Source organism: Diadema setosum, chromosome 17 (assembly GCF_964275005.1).
Source record: "Diadema setosum chromosome 17, eeDiaSeto1, whole genome shotgun sequence".
Lineage (NCBI taxonomy): Eukaryota > Metazoa > Echinodermata > Echinoidea > Diadematoida > Diadematidae > Diadema > Diadema setosum.
Window position 1 is genome coordinate 6212967 of NC_092701.1, and position 17631 is coordinate 6230597.

The following is a 17631-nucleotide window of genomic DNA, read 5'->3' on the forward strand; positions in this document are numbered from 1 at the left end:
TTGCTTTATGTGATGGCACTAGGTGAGGGCTTCAAAACTTCTACACAGAATTTTGACCTTTGACTTCTTTGACCTTTGACCTTGATTTTTGACCTGTTTTGTACATTTTGCTACAAAATGCTACTCCTTCGCCATTTCTTACCCGATTTCGATTCTGTTTGCTTTATGTGATGGCACTAGGTGAGGGCTTCAAAACTTATACACAGAATTTTGACCTTTGACTTCTTTGACCTTTGACCTTAATTTTTGACCTACGTTTTTTGTACATTTTGCTACAAAATGCTACTCCTTCGCCATTTCTTACCCGATTTTGATTCCGTTTGCTTTATGTGATGGCACTAGGTGAGCGCTTCAAAACTTCTACACAGAATTTTGACCTTTGACTTCTTTGACCTTTGACCTTGATTTTTGACCTATATTGTACATTTTGCTACAAAATGCTACTTCCGGCGGGGACATATATTACGCACCGCGTAATTTCTACTTTTCCTTGTTTAGAAATATTGCAGAAAAATGTAGATGATCAAATTCTGGTAGTTTTACTCTAGAGCTCCCTGATAACCACCCCTCCCCCCCCCCCCAAAAAAAAAAAAAAAAAAAAAATATATATATATATATATATATATATATATATATATATATATATAACAAACCAAAGTAAAACAAAATGGATTATATCAGAAATTGTGAAAACTGGAGTTGTGGACTGCCTATTGTTACACATAAATAGTGCAGAAAATCTTGTGACTGACTGTACGGCAGGAATCTATGTTAACATTGTATGTTCACTATATTCTGTTCACATGGCTTGCAGTGAAATCTTTCATCCAGGAATTGAATACCAGTGATTTCAATTCTTTCTCCCGATCAGATTCCTCTAGGCAAGGAATTTGGACAGACTGTTCAACCACCATGAGATTAGAGGGATTTTGAAAGCTGCTTGCAGTTCAACTCCGGTAACAGTTTCTCTCGCTCTGTCTCCCTTCCATTCTCCCTAGCCATTTTTCTCAGCTGCACTTTTTCACTTGCAATGTCCTTTATTCATGTACATGTCTGTACCGTATGTCCCCCCAAAAAAATCACAACGGGACTGTCTGCAATGTCTAACTTTAAAAATACTGAATCAATCCTAGTACAATTTCAGGGTATGAAACTATAACTCATTGCTCACATCTTACAGAAAACCCAATTCGCTTTGCTTTAGTGGTCAAAGAGAAATTTGGAATTTTGTAGAGCATACATGTCAGCAATCTCTTTGTATATTGTGTTTACACATTAATGTGCAGTTTCAAGAGCATTCAAGTGTTAAACTTGAAAGAATCCAACTCATGTCATGCTTTACAACAATCCACATTTCTCTTTGACCGCTCAACCAAATTAAATGGGGTTTTCTGCAAAATAGAGCTAAGATGTTATATCTTAAGACCCTGAAGTAGCATTTGAACTGTTAAATCATATTGGGTGTTATCAATGCGAAAATCCAGTTGTAATTTTTTGGGGACATACTGTACAGACGTGTATTCCTATTGCACATCACCGTGTCACTATCTTGTGACTTGATTTACATACATTGTATAGATGGATGGGAACTTTGACGATGAGTCCTACCTACATGTACAGTGATGATTATCATGCAAATGATGATTGAGATAATGATGATCAGTATTACTATGTGCAGTTCACTTCTGCTACAAACAAGGAGGGTTATGATGATCAAGGATATAGCGAAATTTTGTTACAGAGAAATAAAATTTCAGGTCCCAGAATTGTAATCTACTTCTTTGATCAGTTACACAAAATTTCAATACAATGAAAGAAAAAAAAATATTTTGCAGGTCCCAAGGACTTGGTTGCAATATAGCAAGAGTTGCCTGTATTCACATTTCTTCATCCATTTTATGGGCATGTCCTAATAAGTTATTGCAAATAATAATGTTTAAACGTACAAAGTGGCAATATTTGGCCATAATGTGTGACCTCCCCATCACAAAACTGACACACACACTTTTTTCTTTGAAATTTAGAAATCCGACATCTGCTAACAATTGTTTTTGGCTGACTGTATGTTGGCATTGTGGTGGGACGTTTCATACATGCAACAAGCATCCTTGATCTGCAAGTCACAAGAATATTTACATTGTACATGAAAGTATGTTTTTTTTATTATAATTTTTAGGTCACCATGCAAGAACTCTTCCCCCAGTTTGAGGAAGGCACCCGGGTGACCGGCCTTGGGCACACTTGGACACTGGCCAAAGTTCTTGGCATGGGACGCTGTGCCAAGGTCTACCACATGTCAACAAACGAAGGCAGCATTCAGGCGGCAGTCAAGGTTTATCGGAAGGAAGAGAAATATCGTTTGGCTTTCATCAAGGAGGTGTACAATCTGGATGCAGTGTATGGAGACAGACGAATCAGTGAGTTTGCACAAGCATAGAACATGTAGACTGATGGTAACTGAGCCATCCCAATTTTATGGAAGATCATTTGAATGTAGAAAGGAATGCTTCAAAAGGAGACAGCTTCATTCTAAAAGCAATTACCTTTTCTTCAGTTACATAAAGTTTATCTATGTGATCATCACTTTCTTTTACTGGACAAGTGTGATTTGGCTCTTAGTTCTGCCTTACTGCTGGCATAGTGCCAAGTCCTGAATGTGACTTTCCTTGTGTTGGTTCTGTTGTCATATTGTCACTGACAGACACAGATCCTAACCCTGCAAACTATGTAGGTTTTACATGAAATTGTATAGTTTTGGGTGACCATACAACAGCCGTGGATCACAGCACAATTGGTCCCGTGTTAAAAATTTTTAGACTGTTGGAATAGTAGCATCATATGAGCTTAACCAGGTGATAACTACAGTCATCAGTATTATTTATAGTAAGTATATATCTAATATTGTGACTCAAGAAGAAATTGCTTTGTGCTTCAGCATACAAGTTAGATACAGATCCAGAGGGTATCCTTGTAAAAACATAGTTATCAGGATACTAGCTTGTGAAGAAATCATGGTATCACACTTAAAGGGGAAGGCTAGTAACTGATCAGTGGGAATCAGTGGAAATGCTGGAAGATGATTGTTCCAATCCTTATGGCATTCATTCAAGAGTTCATTGTATATCTATTGTTGTGTGAAAATGATTTGCTTCAGAATGGTCTCATATTCAAGTAATGTGCAGTTTAATTCTTCCAGGTTAGCGTCCCTGGTCAGTGACGGGGCATTAATCTGCACATTACTTGAGTATGAGACCGTTCTGAAGCAAATAATTTTCACACAACAGTAGATATATAATGTACTCTTGAATGAATGCCATAAGGATTGGAACAATCATTTCCCAGCATTTCCACTGATTCCTACTGATCAGTTACTAGCCTTCCCCTTTAACGACCTGTTTGGCATTGAAAAGAAGATGAGAAGTCTTGAGCACTTTTTTTTTTTTTTTTACTTTTTATTCCAGTTTCAGTGTATGGAACATTCACCCACAAAGGGCACCCCTGTCTGGCCATGGAACTACTGGATTTCAACCTGAAGGAGTTTATCTACCAGAGTGAGAATTGCACCGTCAGCCAGCCCACGGTGGAGGTGCCCCAGGTCGTCTGCAACAATAACAACAACATTCTGACTGCTCCTGATGCAAGCGTCAAAGACAGCAAGTCCCACACGGGTGGTGGCAGTGGTCCCACTGTAACCGTCGGCGCTGCATCGCGAAGCAAGAGAGAGGAGAGATCGGAGGAGCATCCAGCGAAGAAGAGAAAGAGCGGGGTGGAAGGACAGGGAACACCGAGGCGGACCAGACAGAGTACAAGAGGCCAGTCAGCAGGGGGTGCAGACCCACCGAGGACCAGCGAGAAGCCCTCCCAGGTGGGCGGCTCCTCAAGTGATGCGGTAGAATCATCAGGAAGACGAAGCAGAGAGGTGGTAGTGCATGATGACGCCAAATCCGGTGATGATGCTGACAGCTGCGAAGGCAACGTGGAGGACGTCGATGACCATGGCGGTGATGGCGAAGTCTCCGAGGGAGGAGAGAATGTGGCCAACTATGGACTCTCGCTGTACATGATGCAGAAACTCCTCAGGGATGTTGCCTCTTGCCTCCAGTTCATCCAGACCTGCGGTTGGGTCCACGGCGACCTGAAGCCTGCCAACATCATGTGGAGCTCGCAGGAAGGCAGCTGGAAGATTGTGGACTTTGGACACAGCTTCCAGGAGGGACATCAGGTGAGGGAGAGACTTGGGCAAGATTCTGTGAACATGAAACTTTGTTAATGCAGAGAATGAAAAGGTCGTATGTCAATATCTCGTATAACTAACATGACAAGTTAGCATGTTCACCAACACATTACATTTGCGTGATTACTAGATGTATGCTAGTGTAGCATGACAACAAATAATCAGTATGCTTTGGAACTGCTCCTTAAATACACTTTCAGTTATGACTGAGATAGGCAAGAACCTTTCTCTCACACACACACACACAGAATATCCTTTCATTGAAGAAGACCCCTAGACCGCAAGCACCAAGCTGATAATCATATTCCATATCAGATGATTACCCTCTGTCACATAAGTCAAACTTTCAGGTATGCATGATTACATTCTGTTGCTTGTACATGTCACCATTTGGATATAACATCAGATGGATTTAGTATACACATTTGACAAAGGAGTCCAGGCACTGGTTAGCATGTACCCTTCATTATGTAAAGACACAATCAGAGTGAGTTTAGTGGCCAAGCTGCTCTTGGCAAGAATAGTGATTTGGTGCATATTGAATACATTTGCCTTCATTACTAAACTACCTTGCACAATCGCTGTGCAGTTGACACTGGATGAAATGAGAACCTACAATTATTTGTTTGCACAAACATACACACACACACACACACACACACACACACAATAATAATACAGTATGATGTTCAGTTCAAGTACAATTCTATGGAAGATTGTTTCTGAGAAATCTTTGTGAGCATTTCTTTGGATAGAGTAATGAATATTGCATCTCAAAGTATGTAAAATAATTTTCACTGTGTTCCTCTCTTTTGATACTTTATAGAAATTTCACTTATTTGTTGGTTATATACACGTATGTATGTGGCTGGTGTCTCATTACAATAACAGTCCTCTTCACTTTTGAGCATGTTGTGTCCTCAAACAGGATTTCAGTCAGATTCAGAGTCTCTGCTACCAGTCCCCTGAAGCCAAGATCTGGAACGCCTTCGTCAGTAGCCTTGGCAACCAGCGCGGCGTGCACAAGCTCAGCGCCGTGGATGAAGGGGTGCCAGAGTGCACCCATGCTGCTGACATCTGGAGCCTCGGTTGCGTGGTTGTCGGCGCCTACACAGGAATCAAGCTGTACGGACAGGATGATGTTCTTCCAGGGGCGTGTCGACAGTGCAGGGTGAGACTAAGGCTGAAGTGCAGTCATTCGAAGTCTGTCAGAGACTCTCAAGGACAAGTTTATGTATCCTCCTGCATAGTTCTGTGTCTGCAATGACTTTTAGACACCAGATCCACATCAGAATGGCTAGACATCAATGATAATATCACATCAATATTAAGAGCTCAGATACTTTCTCATTTTCACTTGGGTTTTTTTTTTTTTTTTTTTTAGTGATTGATAAAAAGGACTGCGCTATATAGTTTATATAGCATGAAGGCTTTGGAGGCTCCTTTGATACAGTATCTACAACGTACACCCCAAGCCCCAGCCCTGATACAGTGACAGAGTCTATGTTACACTAGTCTGACAAAAAGATTGGCCATACCAGCTTGTCTCAAGACCATTGATTTAATTTGTAGGAGATTACCAGAAGCAAGAAGGGTAGGAAAGTGCAATAAAAGAAGAAGATAAAAGCTAGGTCCTTCTCAATCAACTGATTTACCACTTGATTCAAAGCAAAAGAACAAACAAAGTAAAAGGGACTCATGTTTGCAATGACTTCACATCAAAATAAAGCAGATAGAGTAGTTCATATAGTGGACACCCATTATAATGAAGTCCTCTGGACTGGCAGTTTTCTTTCGTTATGTCGAAATTTTGTCATATCCGAAGAAATAAACGGTGACGATGTTGCGGCCTGATTTTTTATTTCGTTGTAACCGGAATTTCATTATAACCATGTTCGTTGTAACGAGAGTGCACTGTATACTGCGGATGATGTTTGCGGTGATAACGTTGAGATAGACATGACATGGTGTCTCTGTCTGGGCTCACTTTGCAGAAGGCATCGTTGAACACGTCCTGTGAGTGCGAACCCCTCGTCGAGTCCCTCTTCAAACCAAAGATGACACACCCCAAGTTTTCTTCTTCTCACCGAGCAGCTGTGCGCAAACTCCTTGACCTAGTCAAGAGGTGAGTGCACAGATATGTGACCCATCATGTCAAAAGCAGCCACAAGTCACTGGCACCACAACCAAGAAAAATAAGATTTTAGTTGAGGTACCAATGTCGAAATCTTGATTTTTGGCTGATCGGAAACTATAGGGTCTAATCAACATCTAGCTCAAATTTCAAGGTATAATGCTTACCAGAATAGTGTGAAATATCAAATTATTTGTTGGCATTTTTTCTGGCTTGTCAAATTTGCTGCACAACTTGAGGAAGACCTTTGCGTGGCGATTTTACAAGCTCCACCCCCTAGCAACCGCTCAAAGCTGATTGGCTGGAGATGACATATTTCACTTAAGTATTTCATTGCCCAAGTGCAAGTTACAAAGCAATCGATTGTAAACTGGGAGCACTGTTTTTTCTTCTTTTGAAGAGACGGCTTCAGCATAGTTACAGCAAACAATAGACAGCGTGCACTCTATCGGATGTAATCCCATAATTGGTTGTGGTTCTTACAGTTGATTGAAAGGTAAAATAAGTGAGATGACACTTGTTTTTCTTCTTCTTCTTCTTCTTTCTATCCCATAATGCCTAGCATGTTACAATGCGACATCCAACGTCGTCCCTCAGCAGCTGAGATTCTGGCTCACCCCTTTTTCTCCAGTGAGCTGACCCCAAGTGCCAAAGATCTCCTGCTTCTACCAATGAGAACTCTACGCCTGTCTATCCTTGCCTCCTCCACTTTGGATCTGACCAATCAGAAAGTGTTCAGCTGTAAGTTATAATTTAAACCAATTTCTTTCTACAAAAGTTTGACAGAAACTTGCTTTTATAAGATCTCTCTTAATACATTGAAGGTTTAAATGAATATGCATACTTTGTTTGTTTCCAAATTTAGCTTGTATTGAATAGTTTTAAGAATTAGGAATTCACATATTTGCCAGTGTGTTTGCATATGTTCATGAGATTTACATTTGTCGATGGGGGGGGGGGGGGGGCACAGGAGCATGAGTTCAGGAATGGCAACACACTTTACAGTAAAGAAGAGGTCTCTGAGTTGTACTCTGGAGGAGATCATGTATGTATTTAAAATAAATGTAATAATGCTAAGCTGCCAGCTAAAATGTTTTTTTTTCCTTCTGAAAATAATTTGTGACCCGCTACAACAGGAGGATCCTAAAGTCGCTGATGGCTGAGCAGAGAAAATCGAGTTTGAAGTCACATCATCAAAATTGGTCAAAACAATTGGATTTCTGTTTTTGGCATAATTCTGTAGTCTAATGTTTTGTCTATCATCTGCCGAAATTTCGAAGCTAAGTGATAATAGGAAAGGCAAGATATCAGCGTTTTTCTAGGCCATGATTTTCCGACTTTTAACGTACAACCTGTAACAGAAACGTGTCTGAAGATTTGGATTTAGCGCCGCAGCTAGACTCCGCCCCTAGTAACGAGGGAGTGATCTTATTGGTCAGTGCGTGGCATCCTGATTACTGATTGGACGTGCGTAGACCGCTGGCGCTAAGCTTGAATGAACATCGCGGAGGTTGCTAGGAGCATGCCTTCTATTGTCAAGTGGTGAAAACTGTCTTGCCTCCCGTTGATCATGAAAGCGTCAGAAGGAAAACTTTGAAGGCGTTTTTCTCGAAACTTTGATTTCCTCAATCACTCGACATGCGCTAATAAAATCATCAATATCTCCGCAACCGAGTACTTTTATGGGTTGTGCTTTATATGAAATTAAAGTAGAAGAATAAGGGAATAATGTCATGCAATTTTCAGAAAATTGTTCTCCCCCGACTTTAGGATCCTTTTGTTGTAGCGGGTCACATTTGTTTCAAATTGTGTCAATGTGCAAATGTGAAGGTCCATCCTATGCTTTACATTTGCAGCTTTATCAGCCTTTACAGGGATATGTTGGCTCCCCTCAGACCTTATTCTTTCCTTTCTTGTGCATCAGTTTCATTTTTGGTTGGTAGCCATGAATGTGGTGTACTTTCTCTTATCTTGCCCCACCTGCCACCATTACAACATTTTTTTTTTTTTTTTTGGGGGGGGGTGGGTTAGTTTGAGAATTAGTCAAGAATGAACAACATCTTCAAGAATGAAAAGTGGTGAAATATTGTCCATGACAATAAAATAAAATGCAATGACACTTTTTTTTTGGGGGGGGGGGGGTTCTTCTTTCTATCCCATAATGCCTAGTAATTTTCCTCACTTAAAATAATTTGTTTCAAATTGTGTCAGTGTGCAAATGTGACCAAAGGGATATATACAATTGTACTTTTATGCATATTTTAATCATGCCATATACCATATTTCACCTTGTATAGAAATCTTCAGTCAGCACTGTAAGTACTACAGCTGTACCTTGCATATATGTTTTTACATTTCTAAACCTTTTACTATGCCTAGTTCACCAATTATAAGCGTGCACACTTGAGTGATTTGTTTGCCAGTTGGCACAGATGCCTGAAACCAGGTTGTCAGTGAATAGAGATTACATAATCCCCCTAATCCTATTGTGTTAACGAAGCCTTTATGTTGAACTTAGGTGCTTTACTTCACCTGAGTTACCTAATTAACTTGTGACTTTATAACCCATTGTGGAAGGATTTCTGAATACTGATGGAAAGGCTCTTCAAGTTAAGCTTAGTATGTGACCACACAAAAGCACTTAACCCATTCATGGCAAGTCATGAGTATACTCAGGCAGTTGTCTATGGGGAAATACGTGTTGTAGCAATATGAAACCATCCTCAATGGGTTAAATAACCTCGTGTTGATTTGATGATTTCCACCATTCAGCTTTCTATCAGGATGTCAAACGGGAGTGCCTCAAATTTGGACCAATCAAGACCCTTGTCATTCCCAAAGAAGGAGCAGGCAAAGGCATGGTGAGATCTTGTTTGCAATGTTTTTACTTTCCCTTCTTTTTCTTTTCTGTTATAAAAAAAAAACAAGACAAAAAACAAATCAAAACAAAAGAAGAAAAAACATAGCATTGCATCACTACGCATCCAGGCTTATCTTGAAGGTTTGCAAATTTTTGCACTGGGGCACTATGCTGCTGTGTTCACAGCTGGTAGCCTGGTTTCTAGCAATCTTCCGATTCCGGACTAAAAAAAAAAAATGACTCTCTTTTCAAGAGGACCTGTGTGAAATAATTTGGAGTCTTTATACTATGAAATTGATATAAACTCAAAATGCAAATTGAGCTTTGTGTTGCATTGTGTTTTCAGCGTCAAAGAAAACATACAAATTTTTCATGATGTGCCTGTTTTAGTAGTTGTGGATCATGCTTCATGCATGCTAAATTGCACACTTTCAAGATCTGCTTCAAGCGACGTAAGTCACATCACCATATTAAAAACAGATGTGTATTTTTCCTGTTGTTCCTATTGTTAATCGTGACAAATGAAGAGATACAGCTGTATACACATTGTGGTATTCATTCATGAGAAAAAGAATGATAGCTTTAAGTAGAAATTTCTGTTACCTTGGAAGCAGGTAGCATGGCAGTTCTGTACAAGCAAATTTTTATGGACTTGTGTGTAGCATAGTCAGTTTGTTTTTATCCTCCATCTCCATACTACAGGCCTTTGTGGAGTTCGAGGATGCAGCTGACACCAAGGCGGCCAATAGCGCCCTCATGGCCCAGAAGATTGCAGGCCACACCACACTGACCTCCTATTTCCCTGTGGATGACTTTACGGCTAGCTCCCTCTATTGAGCAATAACAGAAAGGGACAAGGAGCCCGAGGTAGAGCCGTACTATGCTTATGTCAGTTTTCTTCTCTGTCTGCCTGTGATTGGTATGCTGTCATTGTGTTTGTTGTGTGTTTTTTTGTTGTTGTTGGTTTTTTTTTTTTTTTTGGGGGGGGGGGAGTGGTACCAGGTTTATGCAGTACATGTCTTTATTTTGTTTGGTTGTTTTGTTTTTTTTTTAGATAAAAGGACAGCACTTCATCTGTCTTGTTATATTTTGAAGTATGAGCTGTCGAAAGGAAAGTGGATTCATATCGTTTTCTACATACATGTACATGAAAGTACTATGATGATGAGCACATTTTAGTAAGACAGTGCAAGAATAACATTTATCAAGACTTGCAGTGCTTCTTTGAGATACAGGGGGGGGGGGGTGGGGGGAGGGAAGAATTTTTGATGTGATTTTTGGTGCCTCGAGGTATCATGGTACCAAGTTTGTTTGTTTTCTTATTCATTTTGTTAAGCACCGTACCCTGCTTACCCCGAAAAAATGGTTGACAATTTTGTAGTGCTTTCTAAAGGAAATTTTGTTGCAACAATGAGCCCAACAGTGCAGCAGCATCATGACATGAGTGGTCATCATGACATGAGTGGTCATCATGACATGAGTGGTCATCACATGCACTACATCACTGATCTCAGTGTCACTCACAGGTAGCAGTAATGTACTGTGCATTACCAGCTCAAGGAAGATCTGAAATGAGTAGTAAAGGGATGAGCTTATGGAATTAAATGATCTCATTCTAAATAACTGTAATTGTATAAGAACATTTTTAGGGCGGGGAAATATTATTTTATTGCAATTTAAAAAGGCATAACAGCGCTGAATTGTTATGAGGATCATGATTGCCATGATCATGATTAAAGTTTGGCTGTCATGATGGAAGTGTGTAACTGTACCTCTTAATATGAACATGAGATGTTGCTACACAACGCCATTACCCAGGGTTTGGCATGGTGCATCAGCTCTTCAAGTCTGCGTTAGTTATCGAGAGAATCAAAATCTCCCAGATTTGCACATTATTTGCAATTATATCCCATATAGTATGTTTGACTGATGGGATTGCTTTATTTGGAACATTTGACTCAGAGATGTTTTTCTCCCAGCATCCATGCTGTGGGACTATCACATACGTGTATGTAATAGTCTTTTTCGTTAGCACATTATTACATACTCGCGACTGAAATCGATAAAGGTATCGCACGCATCTATCGGCCATGCCGGTAGCCAGCAAGTTCTAGTGGCACACATCCCTGCACATCGCACAGTTATCGATAAATCAGTATCGCCTGTTATCGTCTTAGCTCTAACGTTACTCTAGTTCATTCGACTGCCGCCGTGCTGTGGACCGTGGTTTTACTGTACTACCACCTGTGTTGTAAACATTCAGCACGATTATGAAATAAAAATCTGCATGGTTGATGGAGTACATTTTTATCAAATCTCATGTTTGTAAATCGATGTGGATATAAAGCAAATAATATCTCCTATTTCTCGGGCAATGGATACAGTCTAACATCACCTCGACGTTGTTAGATTATTTGCAACTGTATGCTCATTGAGATGCATTATACAGAAATATCTCCCTGATTGCTCTTTGAAATCTCCCTGATTTTGACATGTGAATGCTGGCAGCCCAGATATAGCGCCATACCCAATGAATCAGTAGGTCAATATTAATTTCATTTTAATAGGTAGTGCCATTTCAAGACAAAGATGAAAGTTGAGAGAACTGAATTATGAGTTTGAGAAGCTGCTACGCCCGAGGACCGGGGGATAGTGCTGCCGTAATATCTCACCCGAATGCAATGGCAAATTTATAACTTACTGTGCTAAGAGATGAAGTTTGTGGAAAAGTGACAAAAATGTTTGACATACATTTATTTGGGTTTGACATTTTGAATTGAATTTATCTTATCTTACTTTTTTTTTGTGGGGGGGGGAGGGTTTGGGGAGGGGATGTGATGTTAAGTAGTTATTGTTTTCTTTGGCTTGTTAGCAGGCACGCTCTTCATGCAATTGATTGACGTAAGTGAAGATTGATTATTCACTGTTTTAGTAATAATCTCGAAGAGGGTCATGGGCTTATGATATACTCTGGTGGGATTCGAACCCACAACCTTCTGATTGCTAGACAGGTGTCATATCCACAAGACTACCAAGCTTCTGCCCATTAGCCAGTGATGGTACTGATCCATTATAGCAGTAGGTACGGCATATTTATTCAAATTAGTGTTTCTTGCGTCCAGTTGTTTCTCTTGCAACTGATTGACAAATTGCCCCTCATTGACATGGATACACACTGATTATTCAGGGTTGGAGTAAAGCCATCATATGGATCATGGGTACATAAACTCGGGTGGATCCTCTTACCTCATAGCTGTTTGTGTGCATGTATGGCGTACAATGCATTTTTTAAGTATACCTTGACTAGAACAGTCCAGTAATTCACTACTATTTAGACAGTTCTTCATTATTTATTAAGTTTGTTCAATGAGCTCCTTGTCTAGCTCACTCCGTGTTGCAGAGTCAGGATCAACATGTTTAGACAGACTTTGCAGTGTTTTAGTATTGTATACCTCTGTTGATATAGGAGAGAGAAGTAGATTATTCCTACTTTGAATGGAAAATTGGGTACTGCAAAAATGCAAATTTTCATGCCTGTTGTGCAACCAGAAACTAGCACAAAAATAAAAGCACAGGAAAATTTTTGCTTGCCATATGTCCTAGTAGTTGATGTCTTGATTTTGCGGAATTAGAAACATGCGAAAGTCATCTTACCCGGCCGAGCGCGAAGAATTAATCGCATGAAATATGTGTGAAAAAGTGTGTAAATATTGAAGAGTCGTTCTCATAAACTTCTTTTCTTTGTTTTGTCAGGGATTTAATATTAATTAAGATACCTTTTTTTTTTTTAAACCCAGATTTGTTAATTTATGCACCTAGTTTATTTGTTCACTTGCTCTTTTTTTTTTTTTTTTTTTTTTTTGGGGGGGGGGGGCAAGGGGGTATTAATTCTACAACTTATATTCATGCTTCAACATCCCTTAAATTGATCAAATTGAAAACTTTCCAGAGGAAGACATTAACTGTAATGAAATATCATGAAAACAACTTTTGTAGATGCAAGATCACAGTAGCAATGTTCTTCGGTCCATCATGTATTTATTCGCTGTCATCAAACCTATTTTCTGGCTGTGACGGGTGGTTTAACCCTATCTTAACTGGGGGGGGGGGGTCGAATTGACCCCCCCCCCCCCCCCAACATTTCGCGACATGATTCCGCAACGCGCAAAGATGGTGCCGTGCATTTCATGACTTTTTTCATTGAAGTTTCCCCCATATTTTGAGACCAAATTTGCAACGTTTGGGTACACCATTCTGAAGTTACAAAATGATTTGCATTTATATGCATGTCAACCCTAAAACAGCTCAAATTTATGATATCATTTGCAAATCCAATGAAAATTGTGTTTTTTTGTTAAATTGACATAAATTAGATTATTTCCATGTTTAATCAATAAGATTAGTCAATTCCAATGTAGATAAGCTTAAAAATTGCCTGCACCAAAATTTGGTCAAAAACAACAGAAAACAAAAGAAAACAACAGGTCAATAAAATACATAAGAAATTAACTAAACAGTAAAAAACAGAAGAAAAAAATTGACTTTGATTATGCTATTTTTTTAACAAGAAAATTGTTTGATGTGTCTGAAGGACTTCTTACACAAAAATTTAGCAATCCTTCAGTCTTTTTTATGGAGTTACAGTTGAAAATATAAATTTCATGCATAAATTTACATAATTAATTTACCAAAAATAGAAAATCAATATCATTCTATTGTATTACCATGTAATCTTGTAGTTGACATCTGGCTCTATATTCAGACAAAATTTTGCAGCGATCACGCCATGGGTGGCCGAGATCTGAAGGGGGGGGGGGGGGGGGGGGGTCAAATTGCCCAGTAAAAACTTCGTCTCAAATAGCCCAGTTAGAATAGGGTTAATAGTATGGCTTAATTTTGGTAAATCTTTAGCAATTGAGTCAGAACAAAAGAGTGTATCACCTTCTTTTCATTAATTCTTACAAAGGCATTGATACATTGCTGTTCTCTGTATTTCAGTTTTGTTTCTGATTGTTGTTCGAGATATCAAGTATTCAGAGGGATGGCCAGATACATGTGCCATGCCTAGAAACGATTACAGGTGCATAGTTCTGGTAGTGTAGAGGGCGCCGTTGATGATACTGCCGATCACCGTTAGCGTTGATACAAAGATTGCCGAAGTTGAGCTGTCATCAAGAGTAAAGCGCGTAGGTGTTGCTAAGTAATGTTGCCTTCGTTGTCTTCTCTGCGCATCACGCAGTCTGTAGTAATGCCAGGGTGCGTGCATATGTGTTTCTCATTATGACAACACAAAAGAAGTTTGCTAAAGCTGTCATCCCCTAAGCCGAATCATGAGCCGAACTGTGATCGGACCATTGGCTACAGTGGATCGGACTTCTTCAGACTCGGGGAAGTGGGCCACAGCATAAGCGCTAAAGAGGAGTCGATAGCGTAGGTCTCTGTAGGAAACTTGCACCGTGCGCCCACGTACGCATTTGACTAAAACACCGGGACCATGCACCTTGAAGCATGTACCCACATAACACAAAAAAAAGACAGCAGAATTAAATATCAAAACAAATGCTGATATACTTTGTTAAATGGTTATGTGAAGAGCATTATGTAGATGAAGCTGTGCCATATTGTTGCACACATGTGCAATTTTGTATTTGTACTGCAGGAAATTGTCTGTTGTTTCTTGTCTGCGAATTTTTTTGAGGCTGACCTTTGTCACCAGTGGAATGTTTATGTGCTTAATTTGCGGTTTGTATGCATTTACCTTGGCAGGAATGTTAATGGATGTCAAAGTGCGTAGAGAAATATTTAATTACCTTGAAAGGCTTAATTATTGCTCACACATGGTAGCTTGGGCTTAGGAATGATCTCTTTTTATTGGTTTTTAATGAATTAGCTGACATGAGCTAGGCCCAGCTATTCTTAAAATGTTTTCAATCGGAATAATTTCGAATTGGATGAGATATACATCCTTTTCTATTTTTTTTTTCTTTATTTACCAGCTCAAGATGCTAATGTGAAATCCCTTCCCTCTATATTTAGTGGGAAAATGGGGGAAGTTCAGTGAATCAAATTATTTAGACTTAAGTGAATTTGAATTGAATGGTAATGCAAAAATACTACTGCACACATTCATCTTTAAAGATGATATCTACCAAATTTCAGGTTTTTAGCTCACCTGAGCCAAAGGCTCATGTGAGCTATTGCGATCGCCCTTCGTCCGGCGTCCGTCGTCCGTCGTGCGTCGTCCGTCATCCGTCGTGCGTAAACTTTTTACATTTTCATCTTCTTCTTGAAAACCCCAAGACCGATTTTCATCAAACTTGGCAGGTAGCATCCCTAGGGGGTTAGGATCTCAATTTGTTAAAATGGGCACCATGCCCCACCCAGGGGGCCCCCAGGGGGGCCCAAACCCCCCAAAATTAAGGAATCTGTAAAAATCTTCTTCTCTAGAACCAGAAGTGATAGAGCTAAGTTAATACTATGAGTTAGTACATTGATGACTGTAGTTTCAAGTTTGTTCATGGCAGAATCAGGAGTGCCCCCCTTGGGACCCAGGGGAGGGGGGTGGGGAAGGGTCCTAATATGGCCTAAATTGTACATTTTCGTCTTCTTCTTGAGAACCCCATGACCCATTTTCACCAAACTTGGCAGGTAGCATCCCTAGGGGGTTAGGATCTCAATTTGTTAAAATGTTTTAATGTTCAAGTTTGTTCATAGCAGATCCAGGGGTGCCCCTCTTGGGGGCGGGGGGGGGGGGGGGGGTTGGGAAGGTCCAAATGGGGGCCTGAATTGTACATTTTCATCTTCTTCCTGAAAACCTCATGATGGATTTTTGTCAAACTTGGCAGGTAGCATCCCTAGGGGGTCAGGATCTCAATTTATCAAAATGGGCACCATGCCCCACCCAGTGGGCCCCAGGGGGCCCCAATCCCCCAAATTAAGGAATCTTAAAAAATTTGGGCCCTATTGTACATTTTCATCTTCTACTTGAGAATGCCTGGTCAAATTTTGGTAGAGCTGTGAATAATTTAGATTAGTGACTGCATGAAAGGTAAACTTGCGATACTCAGGTGAGCGCTAGACCCGCGGGTCTCTTGTTTATCACAGTGCCATTTTTCTTTTTAAAGATAGTATAATACAAATGGCATAACAACGTTACTTTGATGTAAGAGATGTAATGTAGAGGCTTCAGCATAAGAAGCCATGCTAGAATGTATACGTTCTGTGGGATTCCTTAAGTCAGTGATGCTTATCGCTGTACAGTTTTTTTTTACCCTGTTTTTGTTTTTATGCTGTCTTAGGCAGGGTGTCATATTAATGGCAGCAACAACAACAAAAATAGAAAAAAAAGAACACTCAGCGAATTAATGCATGTATTTTTTTTAATTTGTGTGCGTGTGTGTATGGTATATTTCCACCTGCTTGTGTATTTTAATGTACATGTATAAAATACTAATCAAATGTGTGTGTGTGTGTGTGTGTGTGTGTATACTTGATAACATTAGTACAATTTATGTATGTACACATCTATGTAAACGTGACAATTTGGTCTTGCTGTGATGTAATAATCATTGCGGTAGATTTAAAATGGTGTTTGTAGACACATTCTCAAACCTCATATTGTCTATGTGACAGAGTGAGTTTCATCATTAAGAGCTTTGTTTGTAATCCATGGAAAGAAAATGACATCTTACCGAAATTGTAAATATTCTTATTTCGAAGAAATGAAGACAGTTATGAAGTCCATAGAGCAATATCATTCAGTACCTGAGGTGAGGTTTTCATGTGGCTTTATGCAGAGTTCATAACTAGGTAAAGTGAAATGCCACTTTTTTTAGATGCCTTCAACCACTTTACTCTGGTTACCCCACAGATCAAGTGAAAAGAAAGATTTTTGTATGTTCACTTTGAACTTGGGCAATTTCTGGTTGATGATATTCTACAACACACATCTGGAAACTGACATAATGGGAGAGTGAGAGGTTCAATTCTAGACAAGATTTTTGACACTCCAACTTCATGAGTGCATTCCACAACTTTCAACGAGCACCTGAGATTTTTTATCCATCAGTTTTGGAGGTTTGCCTGTTCTTTTTGTGTATGGGCATATACTCAGTAGTCCATCCTGTAATTTTATGGACTTTAAATATCCCTTCAAAGCTCCAACATACTCTTTGAGAATGTAAACTATATACATTGTACTCGTCTTTGATACATAGAGTTTATTGTCATAAGAAATGATAGAAGGGATATAATTGATGGTAACCGTCTAATACAAGTTGCAAAAAATCAGTGATTACATGATAGGAAATAGAAAGCTTTCATGGCATAGGATTGAACCGACTTTCAGAACATTAAAATTGGCAAAAAAAAAACAAAAAAACTTGGAGACCATGTATGTTTACA

The 17631-nt window shown here is 39.5% G+C and overlaps 1 protein-coding gene across 1 annotated transcript; it reads left to right on the forward strand.

Moving 5' to 3' along the window:
* Positions 1-864: 864 nt before the first annotated feature.
* Positions 865-17631, forward strand: LOC140240850 (uncharacterized). The gene is made up of 9 exons (XM_072320625.1): positions 865-956; positions 2177-2417; positions 3462-4222; positions 5163-5405; positions 6229-6359; positions 6931-7109; positions 9141-9229; positions 9931-10095; positions 17099-17631. Exons 2-8 carry the CDS (start codon positions 2183-2185, stop codon positions 10063-10065), a joined length of 1773 nt encoding a protein of 590 aa, XP_072176726.1. The 5' UTR covers positions 865-956; positions 2177-2182; the 3' UTR covers positions 10066-10095; positions 17099-17631.